At 38.9% G+C, this 17,770-nt stretch overlaps 5 protein-coding genes across 5 annotated transcripts in view; 3 read left to right on the forward strand and 2 right to left on the reverse strand.

Moving 5' to 3' along the window:
• Positions 1-145: 145 nt before the first annotated feature.
• LOC141820604 (pentatricopeptide repeat-containing protein At5g15300-like) lies at positions 146-2,271 on the forward strand. Its single transcript, XM_074707947.1, has 2 exons — positions 146-1,659; positions 2,193-2,271. The coding sequence occupies exon 1, from the start codon at positions 166-168 to the stop codon at positions 1,636-1,638; it is 1,473 nt and encodes a 490-aa protein (XP_074564048.1). The 5' UTR covers positions 146-165; the 3' UTR covers positions 1,639-1,659; positions 2,193-2,271.
• Positions 2,252-7,915, reverse strand: LOC141820609 (uncharacterized). The gene is made up of 8 exons (XM_074707951.1): positions 7,837-7,915; positions 7,348-7,586; positions 5,485-5,556; positions 4,610-4,674; positions 4,349-4,502; positions 3,187-3,285; positions 3,020-3,109; positions 2,252-2,575 (listed from the first exon to the last, which is right to left on the reverse strand). The coding sequence occupies exons 2-8, from the start codon at positions 7,555-7,557 to the stop codon at positions 2,453-2,455; spliced, it is 813 nt and encodes a 270-aa protein (XP_074564052.1). The 5' UTR covers positions 7,558-7,586; positions 7,837-7,915; the 3' UTR covers positions 2,252-2,452.
• Positions 7,916-7,958: 43 nt separating this feature from the next.
• Positions 7,959-10,819, forward strand: LOC141820608 (small ribosomal subunit protein uS5c-like). Its single transcript, XM_074707950.1, has 2 exons — positions 7,959-8,707; positions 10,410-10,819. Exons 1-2 carry the CDS (start codon positions 8,043-8,045, stop codon positions 10,657-10,659), a joined length of 915 nt encoding a protein of 304 aa, XP_074564051.1. The 5' UTR covers positions 7,959-8,042; the 3' UTR covers positions 10,660-10,819.
• A 1,391-nt stretch (positions 10,820-12,210) lies between these two features.
• Positions 12,211-13,466, forward strand: LOC141820610 (2-hydroxy-palmitic acid dioxygenase MPO1-like). Its single transcript, XM_074707953.1, has 4 exons — positions 12,211-12,749; positions 12,905-12,967; positions 13,066-13,137; positions 13,203-13,466. Exons 1-4 carry the CDS (start codon positions 12,399-12,401, stop codon positions 13,326-13,328), a joined length of 612 nt encoding a protein of 203 aa, XP_074564054.1. The 5' UTR covers positions 12,211-12,398; the 3' UTR covers positions 13,329-13,466.
• A 261-nt stretch (positions 13,467-13,727) lies between these two features.
• The window catches only part of LOC141820584 (uncharacterized), a 34,618-nt gene continuing 30,575 nt past the window's right edge, over positions 13,728-17,770 (reverse strand). Inside the window, exons 19-24 of the mRNA XM_074707917.1 lie at positions 15,234-15,317; positions 14,914-15,098; positions 14,674-14,812; positions 14,541-14,600; positions 14,245-14,316; positions 13,728-14,158 (exon numbers count right to left, since the gene is read on the reverse strand). Of these exons, the coding sequence (XP_074564018.1) occupies positions 14,033-14,158; positions 14,245-14,316; positions 14,541-14,600; positions 14,674-14,812; positions 14,914-15,098; positions 15,234-15,317 (666 nt within the window). The 3' untranslated portion in view covers positions 13,728-14,032. The remainder of the gene's footprint in view (positions 14,159-14,244; positions 14,317-14,540; positions 14,601-14,673; positions 14,813-14,913; positions 15,099-15,233; positions 15,318-17,770) is intronic.

Here is a 17,770-nt window from a genome sequence, read left to right on the forward strand (position 1 = left end):
TCTGCGCGATCAAAATTGACACTGGTCGATGTAAAATTAGGTCGGGGTCCAAGCCTGCCGTGAAGGGCCTCGATTTGCGTTCGAAAACGATTGATGGAGGACGATGATCCGATCCGGAGGCCTCTGCGCCGGAGCCTGCGACATCTCGAGCGTCTCCATGGCCGCATGGTCGTCCAAGGCTTCAACTCCCAACGGAAGCCGCTCAGGGATCTCCTGCTCTCCGTCGTCTCCTCCTCCGAGGGCCGAGACATCAATATGGATTACGCCAACAAGGTGTTCGCTCAAATAGCTGTGCCAGACCTGTTCATGTGGAATACCATGCTTCGAGGCTTCGCCCGCAGCTGCCACCCCATGCGCGCCTTCTCCCTCTATTCCTGGATGCTTCGCGCGAACGTCAGTCCTGATGTCTACACCTTCCTCTTCTTGCTCAAGGCTTCCTCCAAGTCGTCTGCGGCGGCAGCAGGAGCCCAGCTCCACGCCGTCTGCGCGAAGCTCGGCTTTGATTCTGACGCATTCGTAAGGAATTCTCTCATTAATTTTCACGCGTCTTGCGGGGATTTGACCGTGGCAATGGCTCTCTTCGACGGCCCTGCCCGAAGAGACGTCGTCGCTCGAACCGCCGTCATACGGGGCCACGCCGCCAGAGGCGATCTCACCGTCGCCCGCCAGCTGTTCGACGAGTCGCCTTGCAGGGACGTGGTCTCCTGGAACATAATGATCGCTGCATATTCGGCGCGAGGGGAGATGGACAGAGCCAGAGAGATGTTCGACGCGGCTACTGATCGGGACGTGGTGTCTTGGAACACGATGATTGCAGGGTACGTGCAACGTGGACTCCATGGGCATGCAATGGAGGTCTATGAAGAGATGCGAGCGGAAGGATGGCGGCCGGATGAAGCAACGATTGTGAGCTTGCTGTCGTCGTGTTCCCACTCCGGCTCGCTGGACCTGGGACAGAGGATACACCATTCCATTCTGGAATCCTCAAGCTCAAGGGATGGCCTCAGCTTGCTTCTGAACAATGCATTGATAGGCATGTATGCAAAATGCGGGCGCATAGACAAAGCACTAGAGATGTTTGAAAGAATGACAGAGAGGGACGTTTGGACATGGAACTCGGTCATCGGCGGCCTAGCTTTCCATGGCCGGATAGCGCAGTCAATTACTCTGTTTGAGCAGATGCGGGCGACTGAAGTGTTGCCCAATGATGTCACATTCGTTGCTGTATTGTCTGCGTGCAGTCACGGCGGGATGGTGGAGGATGGCCGGAGATACTTCTCTCTGATGAGGAATGAGTACAGAATCGAACCCAACGTCAAACACTTTGGATGTGTGGCAGACATGCTCGGACGTGCTGGTTTTTTGGCAGAAGCATTCGAGATTGTTGAGTCGATGAAGGTCGAGGGGAGTGGGATAGTGTGGAGGAGTCTTCTTGGAGCTTGCCGAGTTCATGGTGACGTCGAGCTTGCAGAATATGCAAGGAAGAAGATGATTGAGCTGCATGAGGATTCAAGCGGGGACTATGTCTTGCTCTCAAATGTGTATGCCTCGACAGGCAAGTGGAAATGTGTGGAGGCGGTGAGGAGGTCAATGGATCAAAAGGGACTGAGGAAAGCAGCTGGTCATACTCTTGTATAGCTTGGATCAGATTATTGCAAGGTAACCAATTAATACATGCTTGTATAACTTGAATTATGAATAACTGAACACTTGAGTCATAAAATTCAAGTGAGTTAAGATTAATTGAACATTTGACAATAATAAAAATCTAAACATGTCAAGGAGGATTATACGTTTGACCGTGGTGAAGTATCAAGATTGATTGGATGATAGACAATAATAAACCCATAACGACATATCGATAAAAACACATCTCCTTGCACCTATCACTTAGCCTCAGAAGTGCCAACCGACCTAGGGATATGTTAATAGAAGCATAAAGTTACTACTATCCCACATTACAAGATCAGAAACTGTCAAGTATACCAGTTGAAATATCCGACTAAACATCCTTACTAAGTATACCAGTTGAGCCCCAGATCACCTAGATAATTTGTGGGAATGAGCACGAAGCAAATGCCTGAGACAAATTTCACTGCCAAGTGTTTGGTTTTTAGCCCCTCAGAATTCAAATGTGTCGATCGATATGTAAAGGCACACTAGTGATATCGACAAACTGGCTAATTTTTCAGGTCGATTTGAAGCCAGTTAATGCAGGGGATGACATGTTGCGTTCTTGTGAAGGGCCAGGTGCATCAAATGAGAAGGAACATTAATTGCAAGTGAGATCTACTACACAAGCATGAAATAAAAAACAGAACCATTTCCAGTTAGCTTGTCATTGCTGTTGTAGTTATAGCCATCGCGCCCGATTGTCACCAGTGAACAAGAAGAATTCATCTGCAAACCAACACGAGTTCAATGAACGGGTTTTTGCGAATAAAGGCTATGGTTACGGCTCTTGTTGGGGAGTGGCTGGTGAATCTGGAGCTAGTGCGAAGGGTGAACCACTCTGTGGGTGGTCAGACTGTAGTATGAATGCCACTCCAGTTCCTTCTAAGGCAGCTGCTGCTTCCTGAGTGTTTTCAATTCAAAGCCATAGCATGTCTGTCAATATAAATATAGATGACAATGAAAGCAACAGGAATAAGCATTTCAGACATCACATGATTTCCATGTCTCGGTGAAGAATATCATCGCGGATGAACTCTTTACATAGTTTACTTAAACCTTAACTCATTTGGCGTAGTAAACTCTGCTTCGTAAAATAAACTTTAAAAAAAAAAAAAAAAAAAGATAAGCAGGAACCCTATTGTTATGATATATTTCATTATAAAATCATGTTTGTTATAACTATTTGGGGTCAGCTACATTGATTATATCCCAACTAAATGGATGGTTTAATTCCTAGGGGTGGCCTTTGGAGTACTTCAACTTGTAAAATATTAAACAAGTGAATTGAGAAGAAAATCGAATCTTGCATCCAGTACATTTCAGTTATGCCTGCAACAGGGCTCACCTGTCTTTCCCTTCGACGTTGTAAGATGGTTATGACCCAAGCCATAATGTAGCATGGTAAAAGAAATCCAACGGCCCGTAACAGAAAAAGCTGAAATGCTTTCGAGACTTAGAACAAGGTAGAGAGAAAAGAAATAAAAATGGAAAGCTATACAACAAACCACTCACTGATAAGTATGTGGAAGCATCTTCAACATCACTTTCATCTTCATTACCATCTGTGCTAGTGATGATCATTGCATGCCTCAACAACAAAAGGGCCATCAACTACAGAATTTTTAGTGAAACTGCTTAGTATACATTTATACCATTTAGGCCGATGACTAAATTTGATCATTTCACAAATACAAGTATGTCGATGTCAAAGAAATAATTTTGTACAAACCAACAATAGTCCAAGAGGGTGATTTATGTGGGGGCATTTCACCAAGTGTCAAAATTAACAGATGATAAAACATTTCTGCAGCACTTATGTACATTCACTAGTGTTGAGCACAAAGATAATGTGAAATTTTAAATAACTCACTAGGGGAATGTATGAACTAATGCTACAAGAAAAAAAAAAAGAGTAAATATGGTCACAGTATGACAAGTATTACGGCATGCCTGTAATTTCTGTCTAACTAGCAAAGTCCAACAGAAGTAAAAAAAATTCAGTCAATTTCTCAAAAAGGAAAAACAATGTAATATTCCTGCACTAATTATCTATAAAAGGGTAGACAATAGTTTAACAACACTTCACTAGTAATAAGAAAAGAGGGTAGTTAAAAGCCTAAAATTGTACAACAATAACAATGACAAAATTGGGGTTGCCCACAATTCAACTAAACAAAGAAAGTGTAATTAAAGGATAGTTAATGGACAATTTGCAAAATACTATTCTTATTGACATAAAAGCATACGTATTTCTAAATAACTAATATACCTATTAAAAAGACCATTATTATGTATACTACATATTTTCATAAAGCAACGATGACACTAGATGGAGTACGATGGATAGATTGGAGAGTCAGGTGAATGAAGGTCCACTGTCAGATGATTGAAAAATTGAGAAGACGCATTGATAACTCCCACATCAAACCAATTCTAATGTTTGAGATTAGACATGGAGGACAGGTTGCCTTCCTCCTTAATAAGTTAACTATAAGGATACCACAGCTTTTCTTATTGCTTTATTACTGTCATGGTTTAGCCAAAACTAAAACCATTAACTAGACATATATACATATGTTGCAAGGAATTCATGGTGTTCAACAAAGATGTATATGTAAAAGGCATCTAGTATACAAATATTCATTTGTGAAACCTAAGAAGAGCAGGGACTTACGATTAAAGCAACAGAACGGCAAAAAACACCGCCACTGTCATTTGAAACGTATCCATCATATTCTGCTTCAATAAGGCGATGGTGTGCCGCTGCCATTGCTAACACTTGATGGTCATGCAAATCCAAAGCAGAACCTGTAATTAACCAGCCCCCACTGCAAACGAAAGTAAGCTTAAGCAAATAGGATTACTGGCGAAGTAAAATTAACAGAATTCTTAAAGTCCTGTGTCTCTGATAGTACAATTTGTGAACATAACATACTTGATATCAATTGTGGACTCATCAGGTTGCACTTGTGGTGGACAAGTATACCCAGGTTTGTATTGCTGTGATCACATTTGAAGCTATACGATTAGCATACTAATTTGATGCAAAATACTGCTTCTTGTATTGTAACACATGAGTACATGGAAGTTAAATGGATAAGAAGTTACATAAGAGCGTGAAACATATGAAAGCACATTGTAAAAATCAGATAGGTTTAGGAGTTACCATAAGAAACTCAAGATATAAGCCATATCCAAGAATAATGGAACTAGACAAGATAAAGCTATTAAGTACTAACAGAAATAGTTGACATAGACCATGAATTAAAAAGATAGATTTTAAATGAACTAAGAAAAGACAAGAGGTAACCTTATCTATTGAAGTAATAATGAAAAAGATAATTAGAATACCAACAAATAATACAAACTGAAGGTAACTGCATAGCATTCTGCTAAATCCAGATTATTTTACTTACTTTCAAGTTCGCCAAAACCAGCTCTCTGCTTGTATCACATCAAGAAATAACATGAATATATAGTCTGCATAATCATCAATCATGAGTTCTAAAATTTGTATCCACTTTTTCTCTCCAACACTTGCATGTCAATGAACAGCTTAAATTGCTTGTAAAATTGTATTACAAACTTACTCAGACATCTAGCTTTTCCCCTTATGAAATGCACACATGATGAAGCTTGGAAATTTAGGTTATGGAGATCAAATCTCTTTAGTGTTTTGAACGAATAGACAATCTTGTTTAAAAAGAAAATGGAACTATCTGTTCTTTTGAAGGAAGGAATATCTTAATTAGAAAAAAAGTATAAACACAAATTTAAGAATGTCCATACACAGCCAAGACAATAACTCACCTCATGGCAGATTTCACAGATTATATCACCCTTCTCATTGCACCATCGCTGCACACATGCCCTATGAGCAAACTGCAACACATCACAAATTGCCTCTGATTATGCAAACAGAGAGCTGAAGGAACACTATGACTACAGAAAGAAAGCTAATTCATGCTATATTACTAAACATTAACATGTTGGTAAGAGAATTAATGACAGCTAATCAAGTCACTAGTGGAAGTTTAATTGTCAAAAAAGATCAAAAGACCAAAAAAAAATTCACTCAAAAATTCATGAGATACAGAAGTTTTAGTAAACAAATGTTAAAAATGGATACTGTTCATATTTAAATATGCATACTTTCTTGAGTCACATTGTATGATTGTAGGGCAAATATGCATGAGGTGACAAATCAATTTCCAGAAGTGACAGTACATAGAGACTAAAGTGGACCAAGTAAATTAAACGCAAGTCAATTGCATCACCCTGGAAGTAGATTGGCAGAAGGCATTTCATATTGGTGTTTATTTTACCATATCATGCTGAAGAAATCTACATCCATCTTCAAACAATCATCTACTTCTACCTTCTTACTGGTTCTCATGATAATTGTGTGCTCGCTAATTTAAGAAACTTTGCATTCCAAATATTAATTAATACAAATGGCTATTGTGTATGAAAAAAGGGAAATTGAGGACAAATGTATAAGAAAAAGACATATAAGCCTATAATTATTTAAACCATGAAAGTAACATGTTATGCCAAGACCCTATTCTACAAAAGTTTACAATCAACCCCGCAGAGTGAAATGGTTCATCTGATAAGATTCTGTAACTATATCAAGAATCTCAACTAACAGAGCTATAAGAGTGCAACAGATCTGCGAAACCTATCTGCATATCCTTGGGTTCAAAAATCAGCAAGCAACATATAACATTAAAACTTTACAGTTCATACACTAATCAATAAGCATCCCCATTATGATATAGAATGAATAGAAATTAAGAAACTTTGATTCCACATATTAATTAATACAAATGGCTATTGTGTATGGAAAAAAAAGGAAATTGAGGAGAAATATATAAGAAAAAATATATGAGCCCACAATTATTTAAACCATGAAACTTACATGTTATCCCAAGATGTTATACCTATTCTACAAAAGTTTACAATCGATCCAACCGAGTGCTGAAATAGTCAACTAAATAAACCATATAGTCCAAATAAATAGAGAATTCTTACAAGAGTGAAATGATTCAGCTGATCAGATTCTGTAACTATTTCAAGAATCTTAACTAACAGAGATATAAGAGTGCAACAGATCTATGAAACTCATCTGCTTATCCTTGGTTTAAAAAATCAGCAAGCAGCACATAACTTTAAAACTTTACAGTCGATACACTAATCAACACATGCATTCCTATTATGGTACAAAATGAACAGAAATTCTTGACTTAAAAGAGAAAAAAAAACCTACAATAGATACCAAAGAAATATTAACATATCATGCCCGGATATCATGGCTTATTCTAGGAAGAATTAGAATAACCAAGAAGAGTGCTGAAATTAACACCTGAAGAAACTAAATAATCTACAAAAAAAAGTAGGAACCTATTGCTGAAGTGAATTGTCTGACCCAATAAAATTGTTTTACAATATCATGAATTTTGACTAACGTAGATGGAAGAGTACAACAGGCATTGAAATTCAAGTGCACATCATTGGTTTCAAAAGTCAGCGGCAGCATATAATTTCCATGTCAACCCATAAATGTACCAATTCACATCACAAAAGACCAAAAAAAAAAAACATGTCAAGCTTGTCAGAATGGTATAGACGACCTTCATGCAGCCAAAGAAAAGGGGCAAAAAGAAGAGAGACCTTCAGACTGCCACGGCAGGCGCAAGGGACCTCCAAGTTCTTCACATAGTCCTCCTCCTGGCATATACGGCAGTCCACCATCTGAATCAGAGGCTCCTCTTCCTCACCTTCCTCCTTGCTAGACTCCGCAGAAGCCTCTCTTCCACTCATCGTATTAATTGTCTGCGGCGTCTTCAGCCGATCAACGTGCAACACCACATGATCCCCCATCTTCTTGCTCGGAATCCTTATGAGTGCTCCTGCAACCCAATCCCCAATCGACTTTGAAACTCAACGGGAATTACACTAGGGGAATTCAAACTACATCCCGAAAAAAAGCTTCAAAATTTTGCATAAAGACAACTTTAGGGCAGAATAATCAAAATCAAAAGGCAAAATTCACAAACAAACCGTATAAAATTACAGCGCTGTTGACCAAAATCCAACATTTCCGCGAGGAAAACACCCAGAAGAACAAAATTAAGGGGGAGAAGAGATAGATGAGCATACCGTGAAGGAGACGGGGCGAAGGATGAAGGCGTCGCGTGGCGGGTCGCTGGATCAACTCGGGCCTCCGGTTGGCGTGCGTTTTGGGTGGAATATAGGTATTTTAATTTAATACCAAGGTTAGGCATGTGACAGTTTGCCGTGCACGTGTTGTGAGGGGCGCTAAGAAGGATAAGGAGATACTTCCCTCCCTGTGCCTTCTCCCTGCAATGGCTTCCGCTGCAGCAGCCATCTCCGCCGCTCTCTCCTCTCTCTCCCTCCACCCTCCCTCCCGCCGTTCTCATCTCTTCAATACTCCACTTTTCTGCTCCTCCTCCTCCTCCTCCTCCTCCATCCGCTTCCATACCGTCCTCAAATTAGCCGCCGCGCCCAGAGATGATATAGACACTTCCTTCTTCGACAACGTCGACCCGAACGCGGAAATCACATTCGAACCCCCCGCCCCGCCTGAGGGCTACGTCCCTCCTCCTGCCTTCGACGAGCTTCCCCCGGAGTCCGAGGAGGCCATCGCCGCCGCCTACGAGGAGATCTACGGTCCCGCCTACAGCGGCGAATCCGTGCTCGGGAATGACATCTATGTTATGGACACTAAGGTCAAGAAGGCTAGCGGGCTTCTCGGCCGCAAAAAACGGGAGAAGCCCAATGATGGCTTCGAGGAGCGGGTCGTCCAGGTGAGAAGGGTCACCAAGGTCGTCAAGGGAGGTAAAAAGCTCTCCTTTAGAGCCATCGTAGTGGTCGGAGACAAGAAAGGGCAAGTTGGCGTCGGGGTAGGGAAGGCCACAGAAGTGGTGGACGCCATATTTAAGTCCGCTGTGAACGCCCGGAGGAACATCGTGACGGTGCCAATGACCAAGTATTTGACGTTTCCCCACAGGTAATTACAGTCAAATCATATACTTGTTGGTTGGAAATAGTAATTTCATGCTATGGTATCTTGATCAAGCTCGTTGTTCTGTTTGCTTGCTTCTTGATCATCAAGTTGATTATGCGACTTCAAGATCATGGCTTTGAACCTCGATTTAGGTTCGGATTGAAGTTTATTTTGCTTCCGTTCTGTATTCTTTTCGCAAATTGCTATATGTATTGATGACAAGATCCTGTGTTGAATTGTTTGATTCTTTTATGATTCATATGCAGTAGCACAATTCGTTTTAGATTATCTATCAGTAATTTGGCTAGAATCACACAAGTAAATAAAGAAATTTTAGGTTTTGACTGTTCAAAGCGATCATGTGATATCAGTCATATGATCAAATCACTGCCAAAGAAATTTTAGGATGACGTTTCCTCCCAAATATCTGGATGAAAATCACCTATCAACGAAGAGAGTGCACAGAATGACACCAGATGTGATCCCGAAAAAGTCAGATTAAAATGACATATATCTGACATTTTTTTTTTACAATTTATAACATAATCTTTGACATGGAATCACATCTAAGGTGCTAGTTGTATTTTTTGTTATGCCTTCCTTCTGGAGGTTTGAGATACTGTGCACTGTGGAAAGAGGTTTCTAATTACTCTCCTTATATATGATACCCTTTTTGCTGTTGTTTGCGGCAATAACAGGATTTTTCTCACAGAGCTTAGCTTATATAAATTATATGAAAGGAGTCCTCTTGCAGGCTTTTTCAAGCATACATTTCGTTATAACATTTCCTGTCATTGTACTCTAGAGTTATTTTCTGTTAGACCGAGTATGCTATTGTTTGTCGGTTAAATGATAGAGATATTCAAATATTTTTCGTGAGTTAAAGCTGCTTAACATATTTTATGGCTATGTAGAGTAATATCGATTGAATTAGGATGAACATGGTCTAGTATATCAATCTCTAGGTAAAGATTTTTCAAGTTCAAACATCACATTGATATTACGGTTATAGTATCAAAGCATGAAAAAGTTTGGATGACAATTGAGTGCTCTGAAATGATAGATAGATGATAATTCATGGAAAGAAACCTAAAGCTAATATACTTATATTTTTTTTATCAGTTTTCACCCATGAATCCTTGGAAAATCTATGATTAAGTTCTCGAGTACAGTATTCTGATGATGAAATAGGAGATGATTTAGGATAGTGGATACTTTGCTACTGATTTTATTGAGTTCCAGTAATCTACTGTGAATAAAAGTAAGTATTATAATTACTTCAGCTTTACTTCATCCTCTCGTGCTATCGTCGCATATATTCGTGCAGCAAAGATGAGATGCAGGCCATTCAAAGTTGATTGTTATAGTTAATTCATATATGTTTGTTTGTTTGTTTCTTACAATCACATTGTTGCTTGGCGGGCTTCATCAGATCTGAGAAAAATCAGACTCAACTTACAGTTTTACATATTGAACCCAAAGCCAATGACCAACTCGATCAAGAACAAGAGGTTCGACACAAAACATGAAACATGCAAGTATGCTATCGTTGGATGAGAAAGTTAAATAAGCTGAACATGTTTGTTAGAAACCTGTCTGTGATGTCAAATCTCTAATTGTTCTTATGCCGTGTCTTTCGCTCATTGTGTTTAGTTGTGCTTAGAATTAGCATCTGATTTGTTGTTCTAATTGTTCACTGCTGTAGATCGGATGGAGATTATGGAGCAGCAAAAGTGATGCTGCGACCTGCTTCGCCTGGAACTGGTGTTATCGCCGGCGGAGCGGTTAGAATCGTGCTGGAGATGGCCGGCGTAGAGAATGCTCTGGGAAAGCAACTGGGAAGCAAAAATGCGCTGAACAATGCAAGGGCGACAGTTACTGCAGTGATGAAGATGAGACAATTACGAGAGGTGGCTCTTGAACGAGGAATTCCAATGGAAGAACTGTGGCAGTGAAATTTTATTAAGCAAAATTTGCTTTGTCGTCCAATTGAAGTCGCTTATGTGTGAACGATTTCCCTTAAAATACAGGTTCATCAATGAATTGACTTGAATTGTCTTGAGACGCATAACTCAAGAACAAATGCCCAGTCTGTTGTGCAATCATCCTCTAAGCGCGTGGCTTCCATGTGATTTTGGTGTTTGAGAAAAATTTAAGAAGATAATTATTGATCTCATATTAGATCATATACTTGCCATGTGGAAAGAACAAGTCCAAGATCAAGTTGCTTAGCAAAGATGAAGTCCTAGTAGCTCAGGGGAGATTACATGAAGTCTTGAAAGCGGCAAGTACATGAAGTCTCGAAAGCAAACGACCTCTAGCTAAGGAAGGCCTGAAAGTGAAAAGACTTCTTAGCATGATGAAGTCATGTAAGCATTTAAGAGCCTCTTGACACAAAGATAAATTAATATTTTATTAATGCTATGTTTGGATGAGATGAGAAAAGATTCATTAACGGAAGGGAAAGAGAGAGGAAAGAGAGGAAAAAAAGGGGAAGAGAAGTATTTATGTTCTTCTTATTTAGGAGGAAGGGAAGGTTCATTAATATAACATGTATTATCTTTGTTTAAGAGGAAATGAAAAAGGAATAAAGGTTAAATATATAAAATTATAAAAATACTCCTTATTTACTAAAATAAATCTACATGTAAAAAAATATATATCATTAAATTGATGAGTAAATATACAATAAGCATACGAAATATAAAATTTGTATACTATGGTACGATAAAAGATAAATTAGTATTTTTACATATATTTCTATAAAAATTTATTTATGTAAGAAAAGAATAAAAAGATCGTGCTCAATTAAAGAAATTTAAAAATTTTAGATTAAATAAATTATTTAAAAATTAATATTTTAAAATAGGGATAAAATTAGAATACATAATATTTAGAGTTATCTTCCCTTTCTTTACACCCCAAATTGGAGTGTAAGAAAATCTCTGTTTACATGAGTAAGGAAAATTAAAACTTACCCTTCCCTCCTCTTCCCTCACTCTTTTCAAACAAGATTCAAAGTTCCTTTATCCTTATTTACCCTTCTCTTATCCTTTCCTCACCTCCTCCCAAACAAAACATAAGAGTCTATATATATTGAGATAGTTATATTTTATTATAATTCTAAGGATATTCATATTGATTTAAACATTAATATAATATATGTTATCTTTTCAAAAAAAGCATATGATTCACATATCACATATCCATTATATTAATATTTTTTTATTAATGTACATTGACGTTCATTTTAATATTAATCTTTATTAGTTATGGATTTCATTATCTATCCATTCATCTTTATTTACTTTATATTAAATAAAAATAATTTTTAATTTTTTAAAATTTTATAATAATTTTAAATACCTTTGTAATAACACCCGCACATTAATTGCACATGCTGTGACAAAGTCTATCTCGATATTCTAGAAGTCTAACTCTGCGTAAAAATAAACAAATAAATAAGCCTCTGGAATCGGAATAGAAATTAAAAGCCGGCGCGTACGCGTTACGCACGACGCTGCTGCTCCTCTTCTTCTTCGCCTTCTTCCAGGTTCCTTGTCAAAGTTGTTAAGCTGCTACGTCGTTCCTTCCTTCCTGCCTGCCTGATTGTCTTACTTATCAGAATTATTATTCCACCTACCCCCTTCAATCGATCGATCTACCGGAAGCGCGCGGAATAGCAGCAGGCGCAATGGCGAAGAAGCAAGGTCTGTTTGATCTCGAGCGCCACTTCGCCTTCTATGGCGCCTACCACAGCGACCCCATCAACGTCCTTATCCACATGCTCTTCGTCTGGCCCATCTTCTACACCTCGCTCCTTCTCTTCCAATTCACCCCGCCCTTGTTCCACCTTCCCTTCCATTTCGCCCATGGCCAGACGACTCTTCCGCTTAATTTTGCCTTCGTCTTCGCCCTTGTCTACGCCCTCTTCTACCTTCTCATGGACAGGAAGGTCGGCTCCCTCGCCGCCCTCCTCTGCTTCCTCTGCTGGATCGGCAGCCATGCCCTCGCTCTTCGCCTTGGATTTTCCCTCGCCTGGAAGGTAACTTTTTTAAGTTTGTTATATATAATTCGATATATACGTACGTACTTTCTATCACTCTCCATCAATGAAATTGATCTCTATCACTCTCTCTCTCTCTCGACCAAAGCCCTAAACAAAATCCTGAATCATTTTTAAGTATGCATTTTGCACAGATTGTTTTGGCAGCTCAGTTATTTTGCTGGACTTTCCAATTTATAGGCCATGGAGTATTTGAGGTAGATTCCAGCCACTGAAGTAATAGATTTGATTATTAGCCATGCATATATATCATTCGTTCTCATGCTATATATACTTATTATTTGGATAATGACAGAAGCGAGCACCGGCTCTTCTCGATAACCTTTCTCAGGCCTTCTTGATGGCTCCATTCTTCGTCCTGCTCGAGGTAATTAATATAATTACCTTATCCAACTTGTTGAACTAGTTAATAATTGTTTAGTTTTCATCTAGGCACTTAATCTTGTGGGGTACGAGCCATATCCTGGTTTCCATGCCAGCGTCCGTGCAAAGATTGAAGCAGACCGCAAAGAATGGCAGGCGAGTAAGCTGAAGAAGAAGAAGAACAAGTCTCGGTGAATCGTAGAAACTTAAACACACTTGTCCTACATTTGGTATGAATGAATGTTGTTGCAGTCCTATACATTTGGCGTGGCATGGCGTGTTGAAAAATAATAGTTGTGTACAGCAATGAAATGAGCTCTGTCTGTTTCTTCATTTGGCGTGGCGTGGCGTGGCTTGACTAAGAAGCTAAATTTGATTTAAGTTCATATTATTTTTTAAACCTGCAAACCCAGACAGCACGATCGCAGTGCTCATGTGCCTAGGCATCAGTCAGACGAGGTAAACTTAGTTTCCAAACCATGCTAAAAAGAGCCATACCATCTACCACAGAAGAAATTAGGCCAAACAAACCCAAGTCACACCGCACCCAAGTGCGGCGCACCGACAACGCTATGAAGTAGTGATCCTCTTATTTTTAACTTGACTCTTGGAATTTAAATTCCTTGTAGCCTTTTCAAATGGAAAGTTAAAAGAGTAGCCTTTACTATATACATGATCCTTTCTTGCTGCCTGTTGGAGAAAAGGAGCTCCATCTAAATAAGAAATATATACTGTTACAGATGTGCTACTGCCCCAGCATTACGATAATCTTACCGATGGAAGAATGGATGGTTGAATAGGGGATGCTTTAATCTACTGGGATGGCTGGTTATATCAACAGACTAAGGATAATTATACAACCAAAATTTTGGTGTAAGAGGTTAGAAGCCTTTTTTTTTTCATCGTCCACTAGTGTTCCCAAATCCAAAAGGCGATCTTGCTCGGCTCCCACCTTCTCCATATTGATCATTCCATTGCCTTAGTTCATTCATACTGGTAGCATCGTAAGCGATAGAGGCACCAACCTAATCCGCGAAACAAGTTCAGTGATGGAAATTCCAAGTAGATGAAAAATAGCATCAAATGTAGCGACTTATGGTAGTTTTAGTACCTTAGATTTTGCTTTGATAAAATCATCCAACTGCAGCAGTCTTAAAGAAGGCATCACAACACTTTGACCTCTCTGATCACAGTAAAGTTAGTGTGAAGGAACCAAAGGACAGAAATTCTTAAATTTTGGATGGATAACAGAATAATCAAAGGGGAAAAAAATACTGCAAATAGTTCGAAAGGGGCAATACGTGCCCTTGAAAAAGAAAATGACTGCCATTTTGACATGAAATCAGACTGAAGCAAGAAGGGCTAAAAGATACATGAGGGGGCAGAAAAGAAAGAGGAGATTCATACCACCCTTTCTGCTTCCAAAAGTTCTTCAACTGGCCTATAAGCAGCTGCTATACACAGATTCTGCATTTTAAGATGTCAGAAATGAAGTTGTGGTTTGGCAATGATGAAATAATTTCAAAGATTGCAAGTATACCTTCAAATCGCTTCCTGAATACCCATCAGTCGCATTGGCAAGTTTATCAAATCTGAAGTCAGGTTCCAGATTCTCTCGAGCAAGAAGCACCTTAAGTATTTTTGTCCTATTATCTGCATCAGGAAGACCAACATAAATCCTGCAAGCAAATCCTCCATTAATGAATTACTGACATGAAAGAAGAAAAAAAACTAAAAACAAACAAGATAATGAAATATGTTGAGGCTTCTCTCTCATTACCTTCTTGGCAAGCGGCGTATTACTGCATCATCCAAATCAAACGGACGATTTGTAGCAGCAAGGACAAGGATCCTCTGGCTGTCCTTAGTCTTTAGTCCATCCCAAGCTGCCATAAACTCATTTCTGATTCTTCTCGTTGCTTCATGTTCAAAAGTGCCACCTCGAGCTCCAAGTAGACTATCAACCTATTATAGAAAAGTCAAGAATTTCCAAGTAGAACAAGCATGCCAGGCCAGGGAACTGATACCGTTGAGTTCAAACTTATAGAAAAGATAGTAAATACAACATACAGAAAATAAGTACCTACCAACAGTGCCTACCTCATCAATGAATATGATCACAGGTGCTAGCCGGCTGGCAAAAGAGAAAAGAGCCTTAGTAAGCTTCTCAGCGTCACCAAACCACTGCATTAAAAGGAAAACAAAAAGAAACTATCAGAATAAGGAACTCAACTGCAATTACAATAACTAAGAACAAAAACAGAAGGATAGTGCTGAAGTTTTGCTTGTCCAGTCAATAAAATGACAAAAAGTTGTAACCTGCGCGTAATCTGAACACAATATGTAGCTGTTTTTTTAACAGGAAGAAAAGAATCATATAAAACAACATAATAGAGGAAAGCAATCGTTGAAGGTATAATACAAGGCAATCTGAGAAGGTAAATGATCAGTTATAATAGTTTTCTGTGGAAGATAGATGTTGAAGGCTACTCTCATTTCCATTCGCAATACTTCATATTCCATCCTCACGCTTCTTTATATGCAATATTCAGATACACAATATTTATTATCTTCTCTCTCATAGACATCAGGACTAATTTTCTTTTGTCATTTTCTCCACTCTCAATATATGTCAAACTTATACCCATTCTCTTTCTCAATAGTTTCTCCCCTTTATATATTTTAGGGCACTAGAATCACAGTTTATTACTGTATCACCTGAATTCTCTCTCCATTTTGACCAATTTATTGTATTTGAAGTGCCCAAATGTAATTACTCTTTTGATGGCCATGTTATGACTAAATCTTTATATGATCTAACCAAGGTTTAAATTATCGAGCCGTGCCGAGGTTTCGGTCCCGGACCTGAACGATACAGTTTCGGTACCGTATCGTACCGTGCCGATATAGTTTCGGTATTTTTAAAATATAAAATATATTAATTAAAATAAAAAATTTAATCTAAATATTTAAAATAAAAATATAATATTTTTTAAAAAATAATAAGATAATTTTATGGGTTTTAATAAAACCTATTTAAATTATCTTCAACTATAGTTAGGAATTGATTATATCTCCCTAAGTTTTAAAACTGAAATAAAAATCGAAAAATCGCGACCACTGTTGACTCGCGCGACTGGGGCGCGCACGCAGGCACCGCCGGGCCCACACGACACCTCCGGTGGCGTCGCCGGGCCCACACGACGCCTCCGGTGGCGTCTCCGGGCCCGGGTGGCGCCTCAAGTGGCGTCATCGGGCCCAGGCGGTGCCTCCGATGGCGTCAGCGAGGCCGCGCAACACCTCCGGAGGCATCGCCGAGGCCGGGCGATGCCTCCGGTGGCGTCTCCCAGTCGGAATTCCTGTACTAGTGCCGATCCGTTGACGGAACGAGATTTTTCATCGATATCACGCGATACGGCTCGAGATTTTAATCCCTGAGTCTAACTGAATTCGCAATTGTTTCAATTGAAGCAGATGACAATATTAAGGGGAATTGGAGGTCAATATAGGGGCATATCCATTGAGGCGGCATATTTCTCTTTCCGTATGATTAATCATGTTTCAGTTATATTGTGCTTCTTCAATCTCAATAACAAGATTCTCATCGTCAACACTTTATCATTTTTAGACATGAAACGCATAGTTGACACACTACAGTTCGTGCCAAACAAGAAGATGATGAAGTAAATTCCTCGAAGACAATAATACTTCAACTCAAATTCTTTTTGGTGGAGAAGAATGATGCAATCAAATAGATTCTCTTAAAATAAATTGGCCCCAAAAAATTAGATAAAACTTTAGCAGTTTCTAAATGTAATTTATCTCTACTAATAAAACAATTTATATCTCTATTTTCATCAGACTTAGTTATTGTTACAAGCAATCCTACGAGACTAAATTATTGTGCTTCTAAAAGAGGTCTCCCTTCATTGTTTTCGTCATTGAAACAACAGTATTTCATTTTAAGATTTTCAAGTCTCCTGTGAGATCATTGATTAACCACGTGATATTGTTGAGTTTAGCACACAGCTTTGTCCTTGCACTACATCAAGTCCGAAGAGATCACCAGTTGAGGCATAAGAAACCTGTCTCAAGCACCGTCAACTCCCATAATCCAATGTAAAAACCCATTTCATGTCCCAATGAAAACATGATTTCATAGATCATATAAACCCCTAACTTTTAGAATTTAACTTCCCAACTATTTCACATAATATTAAATAGATATCATTTCAGAATTAGGGAGCAGAGCTATTCACATATTACAATTGGTTGATCTCATCCCTACTTGATAATAACTTGCAACTACATCAGTTGCTTCCCCTCAAAATCTAGAATGGTTAATATTTTGAAATCCATATTGAAAAGCATGGAAAGCTAGGGTCAACAAAATTTTTGACAATGTTCATCCAAAGGTGAGAAAAACAAAAAACAAAACAAAAAATTAATTTAAAAAAATTAGAATATTTTGATAATGTAGGCATGACAACACAACATAATGCTTAGCTTGAAAAAAGAGGAAAATGATCCATAACAGAAACAAAAGATGATAAATAAAGATTCATCAAGAAGCATAATAACACAATTGACCTAGGTATCAATGTCTCAAGTTAATTACTCAACGCTGAGACAAAATG

Source organism: Curcuma longa, unplaced genomic scaffold, assembly GCF_044706935.1.
Source record: "Curcuma longa cultivar G26 ecotype Majalengka, Jawa Barat unplaced genomic scaffold, ITB_CL_G26_1.1 utg509_np1212_2302976_RagTag, whole genome shotgun sequence".
Lineage (NCBI taxonomy): Eukaryota > Viridiplantae > Streptophyta > Magnoliopsida > Zingiberales > Zingiberaceae > Curcuma > Curcuma longa.